We start from the raw sequence: 6,344 nt of genomic DNA on the forward strand, positions 1-6,344 counted from the left end.
AAATGGGTTGACCATGATAAACTAAATTGACTCAAAGCCAATCGATAGAAGTAGGACTGAAGCCTAATAATCGATAATTTTAAGACCTATCCCTAAATACCCCTAAATAAATAGGACTAATCCCTAAATAAATGTCAAATAACTAATATTGATCCTGGTGTTTGCAAATTGTTCATTTGCCTAATGGTTCAAGGTCCCCGCCTAAAGGTAAAATAGAGATCATTAGCGTGTCTTGAACGATCCAATTCTTTAGTTAAAAGTTAAAACAAATTCCACTTTCACAACCGACATAGACCACTACATTGCAGGAAAGACATGCATGCCAAACGTTGGTCCTTTAAAATTCAAAAGAAAGTAAACAATAAAAGGGGTGGTTTAAAGACGGGATGCTAGCTCAATTAAAATTTAAAAGACAAACCCAAACATTCTTAACCGATGCAAGGGCGAATAGAAATGCCAAAGGAAAGGAACCCCCTAATTGCTTGTACGGGTGCATGGACAGTGAAACGTTTCTTCTTTATTAAACAGGCTTACTTCACACTTTTGCAGAACTACAGCAGTTGGGAAAATTCACACTGCCCATCTAGTGTAAATGGAGAAGCAGGCAGGAACATATCTTCTTTCTTTATTGATCAGATTCAACACAATCTTAAAATGTCAGAATGAGTTGAATCTTTGACGTTCGATCATATAGTAATGGTACGACAACAATTATGATAGAATTATCTTACTCTGTTGATGGCCCATCCAAGCTGTTCAAGCCTGAAGGCCCTCTGATAGATTGGCGGGTGTAACGGAGGCACTAGCCCCAGCACCCAGGGAAAGTGATAATTCAATATCTCAAAACGTATAATTGAACTGGAAGATCTTCTTACAGGGCTAGTTGAAATTCAATGAACCTCTTGGGTCTATTGGAGTTAATAGTAGTTTCTCGTAAAATTATCATTAGCCATAAACAATAGTTTCTTTCTGAATGTTTCTTTTATCAAAAAATTTGAAACCCAGAAGAACCCTATCGTTTTTAACATTTTTATTTCGCATCAGACATACAGAAGTCCTCAGCTCCGCAGAGAATTTCTAAAACAAACAGTGAGGAGCTGAGGGGTGTTGATATGTTTGTACCTGACCTTATCTATATACACAGTTTGGTGCTTTTGTTGCACTACAAAGCAAAGTATTCAGTGTATACAATCTCTAATAAACAAAGGGGAGAATGGCACGCCTTCTTCGCGGGTAGTTTTCAAATTTACGGAAGTACCATCTTTGAGTTTCAGCTGCTGTGAAGACAAGATTAATCACCTGCCAGACATATTTGTTTTAAAGACAAATAAACAGACTAGATGAGTAATTTTGAAACAATTAGAATTTTTAAAGTTTGGTGGAGTTCAAGGCAAGGGAGCTACCACAAATCCAAAAAGGAGCCAGATCGTGGGGTCTGATCCTCCACTAGCAACCAAAAGACCAGCATAAATAACCTGGACAGAAATTTAAAAATACAAGAACAGTATACAACTATCAATAGCATTCACTTTTACTGGCCTAAAGAAAGAGAAGATTTTCTGTTAGCGTATAGATTTAATTACGGAAATGGATACTCCCAGTAATTTCATGGTTCAAGTCGATAATTTGTCTTTTGCTTGTAGAATTATCAAAATATTCTTAACTGTGTTTGTTTTAAGTATACAAAGTACATGTTAGGAAATAATTTCGTAACTTGTACTTTCAAAGTCTGTAAGTAAAACTTTAATAGGTGTTTGGAGAGAGAAAGAGAGCGTCTTACAATCTCGGCCAGGTAGTGTGGACATGAAACAATTTCGAACCAGTCGCCATGAGGAATTACATACCCATCAGTTTGTTCTTTGTGTTCCCGCAGCGAACCCTGCTCAAGAAGATAGAAATTCTTGGAAATGACTATTGAAGTTAAAATGCAACTCTTAACTGCAAAAAACAAAAATGACGCAACAACTCCTGCTTTGAAACATAAACATAACTGCTCAACAGTCCAGCTTTATGTCGTATGCTATAAATTTCGAGAAAAAAGAAACAACCGTACATACAACCATTGCTGTGAAAGGAAAGCAAGAAATAATAAGAAAGTGAGACAATGATACCAATAAGACAGCAGAGATCGCGTAATTTAATAAAAAAAAGAAACCACATAATAATTAGGTCATCAATAACTTCATTTCAGTATCTGCATAGGCTCAAACTACTTGAGAAATAACAAGGCAGTGGAAACTGTTACCTACGTCACACTAAATAAAACTTGAAGCAAAAAGCCAGCATAGTAATATAGTATGCTGCCTAACTCTTTCATTCGACAAATGATCCGCCGGTCCCTTTCTAAAACACTTAACAACCAAATTGGCCTTCCTGATTTATAAAGCCATCTTCATTTGCATACCCCTTGTATTTCAAGCTTAATAAGAATGAATAAGTCAACATAGACAAGGAGTCTTACTCATCCACATATGTTCTCAATCATTTCGGTAAGCCACTTCAACTGCAACAGCAAACCCCATTAAGTGAGCCAAAAAGCATTTTCACTCCCACAGGCACGTAAATAATAACTCTTTTTTTTTGGTACGATGTGAAGAACAACTCGATGAGTCGATTCAAACCCAAGGAAGAGAAAGATCCATTTAGTGAAAATGACATCATCAGTAGTGAAATCAATAGCCAAAGAAAAATGAGCTCGTTTTTGAGTTTTTGACAGTTCTAGTCTTCTAGACATGTCAAGAGACGAAAAATAGTAACTATTGTTTTATTTATAACTTAAATTCACATCTTATGCGCTAAAAATAAGGTTAACATTTTTCTGAGGAAGACCTGCTTGGTGAGGAGACAGTCTTCACAATATTTACAACTTAACATTGGTTTCGACTAATCTCCATACGGGCTCCATGAGTGTCTCCTTCAGCGAATCATATACTCGTGACCTTAAAAGTTAAAACATATAATAAAAATGCGGGGCATGCTCTCTTTTCTTATAACAAAAGATAGCCTACCCAATATTCTTGGGCAAGACACTGCCGCTATGGCGATAATAATAAGTAAAAATAATAATGGTAATCTAATTAAATATGCAGGCCAAGGAAATCAGACCACTGAAGAATATGATAATAACAGGATGCGAAACCTACAAGAATCACATGGCAACTGTGCTGATGAATCCAACCCCAGATGCATATGGCCGCACCAATCCACTGGAGCCATCCAAGCTTTGTGAGAGGATTCACATATCCAAACCAATCAAACTCAAAAATTGGCATTTTTTCTCGTCCTTTAACAATGAACTCAGCAACACAATGAGCAGCAAAATTAACCACCTCTGGAGCACAACTGCTGCAAAGAGACAATGGAGCTGCTGTGTAGAAACTAGCTTCAGAAAAACAACATGATTCGTTAACACTTAAGCATGCGCAACTCCATTAAAAGGTAAAAGATAGGACATAGAGTGAAGAAAGGTATCAGATTAGTTTCCTATTCTAAAACACTAACACTAATCATATGCCAAAAAGTTTTAGTATCATTTTCTGCAGCAGAGCATATTAAAGGTAAATAAATTCAAGCAGTCTGACTAAGTGACTAGTACCAAATCCACTATCAACCCAATGTAAGGTGAGATATATTTAATCTGGTCTGCAGCAGAGCATATTAAAAGTAAATAAAATCAAGCAGTCCGACTAGTACCAATTCACTATCAACCCAATGTAAGGTGAGATATATTTAATTTGGTCTGAAGAAAATTGAATAAGAATGTCTACAACCAGATTACAACCACATAAGACCTATTCTCCTCCGTGGAAACCAGATTGTACCTAATTTACATCTCACTTTGTTAAGGAGGAATGTGATGAGGAATTGATCTACTTTCCCAAGGAAAAGTTCTTAATCAGAATCTCCAACAAACTAAGACTCTTTATGTGTTTTCCGCTCACTTAAATGTTTAATGTTCTGAAAGGCAGCTTGCGTGATACATCATCAGTAGCTCTCTACCTCTCTCCAAGATCTTTGCAAAAACCCTCAATACAAGAAAATATCTTGACGACGTTATCTCCTATTTTACTGTTAGCAAGTATATAAGGTAACACAGTTATCTGGCGTATACATTTTTCTCTTCAAGAAAAAAATAAAATAAAAGTAATTTTCTAGCAAAAAAATAAGTGAACACCCCATGCTTGTCATGCACGGATTCCACTGTACAAATAATAATATCATCGCCAACATTATATGCAGATCAAGTTCAAGATAGCACTGTTTTGAGCTTGATAATTTGGTACGGTCATAAAAAATTTCTTAACAGTTTAACAGAAAACATTACATGACAAATACATTTGTATATTGAGATTAATAGAATTAAGGTCCCGGCACAGAAGTAAATGATCTATCATATAACTGGTAAACAAGCAAAATTAGTGCAGTGGGAGCTTAATTTTTTCTAACAGAACACTTGAAGGGATAAGTTTTTCATGAATTATAATTACATACCAATTAGTGCATTGTATAACTTATAAATGCTTCCAAACGAATGTGTTCCAACAACTAAGCACCTAAATTCATTAAATGCTTACAAACGCTTCCTAAAATATAAATTCATTAAATAGAAGTGTAGTAAGGTCGCTATTGCTGTATATGCATTTAAAAGTTGAATGTAAATAATGATAAATAAAATGTAGTAAGAAGATATTGTCCATGGGTTGCTTGAAACTTACAATAACCCAGTGAAGTAGCCAAATATATGCATTCGAGCTGAAGGGCTGTAACTGAAAACATATACAGTTTCAAAAAGGCGTCTCCACACTTGTACTTCCATCAATAAAAGCAAGAGAACGGTTCTCCACACAGTGTATCTTCTCTCAAGAGGAGTCGAGTGAGATTTGTGCATAGAAAAGATGTGTGACCCTCCAGTCAAGTGGCTGGCAATCATCGAATAGTGAAGTGGCTCGTTCCCCAATGGCACCATTTTACACGCATAGACCCATGTCATCAGAAGCAACAACGTTGTCCAAACCACAGCCACCACATAAAAATGCAAGAAGAATCTTTGAGGGACGGTGAATTTCTTCTATACTCAGTAAAAAAAAAAAAAAAATAGTTGATGTTCATTTAAGCAAATACAAAAGATAAGTGAAACGTAAAGAAACAACAAGTGACACTGTTCGGCTATTCCTCGGTTACTAGCTGAAAAAGGAAAAATGTAAAACTAAGGCCCGTGAACACCACAATCAAGTGAATATTAACAAGGAATAGCTCCTTAGCAACTCTTCAAAGAAAAGTACATAGTCAGTTAAGTATGTAAACACCACAAGGTCGAGGAGCTCAACAACTAGTAAAATTGATTATTACAACTCTACAAGTCTCATGTAATCTCCTATTTCTTTATTGCTTACCAATAAATAACATCTTAATTATCCTCCTGTATGTACCAATTACCAACTGAACCAAAGGAACATAACTTACATATGCTGATTGCATGGTTTTGCCTCGATTAGAGAAACCAGAAAGAATCCGATGGAAAGAAGCAATACGAGTAATAGGAAGAGAGGCAAGGAGGATAGGAAAAATTCCAGCAATCCATGCCGCTCTTAACAACTTGTCAATCTCTAACTCCATCAACTTCTCAAGTCTCAACCCAACCAGATGAAAAGGAGGAGTTGAAGAATAAAAACAGAGAATATTTAACGTGGAGAATTGGAAAAAGAGAGAAACGGGCTTTTACTTGTTGAGTTAAAGCAAAGTCAGTCATCTCGAGATTCTCAAACCTTGCTTTGCGCGCTTCCCTCTTTATTATATCTCTGCCGTAAAAGAACCAGGACCACAGCTCGTTTTTTATTTGGGACCATTGGATCATCTCCTTATTTAGTCACGTGCACCACAGGACTTGGTTTAAATCTGAGGGTTTTTTAGACATACCCCCATTTATAATTCTAATTTTTTTTAGACATGCCCCACTTTAACTTTAAAGCTTTATGTCGGTCAACTAGATTTGACTCTCATTGACCGTTAGTACAAATTTTCTATTTTCTTCCAATAAAAAATATAAATAATAATCTAAAACTCCCATAATAAAATACCGAATATGCTCTTAATAATTTCTATTTCGCATGCAATTTGCTATTTAAAATCAAGTATTTCTATTCTACTATTTAACAAACATAAACAGATAAATGCACTCAATGGGTGTTTAAAATTTTAATTCATCAAGTGAGGGTAGCAAACGTTTTTAGAAATGGTGGGGATACGTGAGACAAAAAGTAGTTTGGTTGGTTTCTGTCTAGCTGTCCTCACCTATTTTTCTCTCTCCTTCTCCCTCCTTCATTCTCTCTCCCTCTCTCTTTCAA

At 35.9% G+C, this 6,344-nt stretch overlaps 1 protein-coding gene across 1 annotated transcript; it reads right to left on the bottom strand.

The window, feature by feature from the left end:
- Positions 1-962: 962 nt before the first annotated feature.
- On the bottom strand, positions 963-5,763 carry LOC147520359 (polyprenal reductase 2-like). The gene is made up of 6 exons (XM_086591897.1): positions 5,464-5,763; positions 4,716-5,068; positions 3,144-3,378; positions 1,781-1,879; positions 1,404-1,475; positions 963-1,299 (listed from the first exon to the last, which is right to left on the bottom strand). Exons 1-6 carry the CDS (start codon positions 5,614-5,616, stop codon positions 1,195-1,197), a joined length of 1,017 nt encoding a protein of 338 aa, XP_086448023.1. The 5' UTR covers positions 5,617-5,763; the 3' UTR covers positions 963-1,194.
- Between the last annotated feature and the right edge of the window lie 581 nt (positions 5,764-6,344).

This window comes from Coptis chinensis, chromosome 2, assembly GCF_015680905.1.
Source record: "Coptis chinensis isolate HL-2020 chromosome 2, ASM1568090v1, whole genome shotgun sequence".
In the NCBI taxonomy this organism is placed as follows: Eukaryota; Viridiplantae; Streptophyta; class Magnoliopsida; order Ranunculales; family Ranunculaceae; genus Coptis; species Coptis chinensis.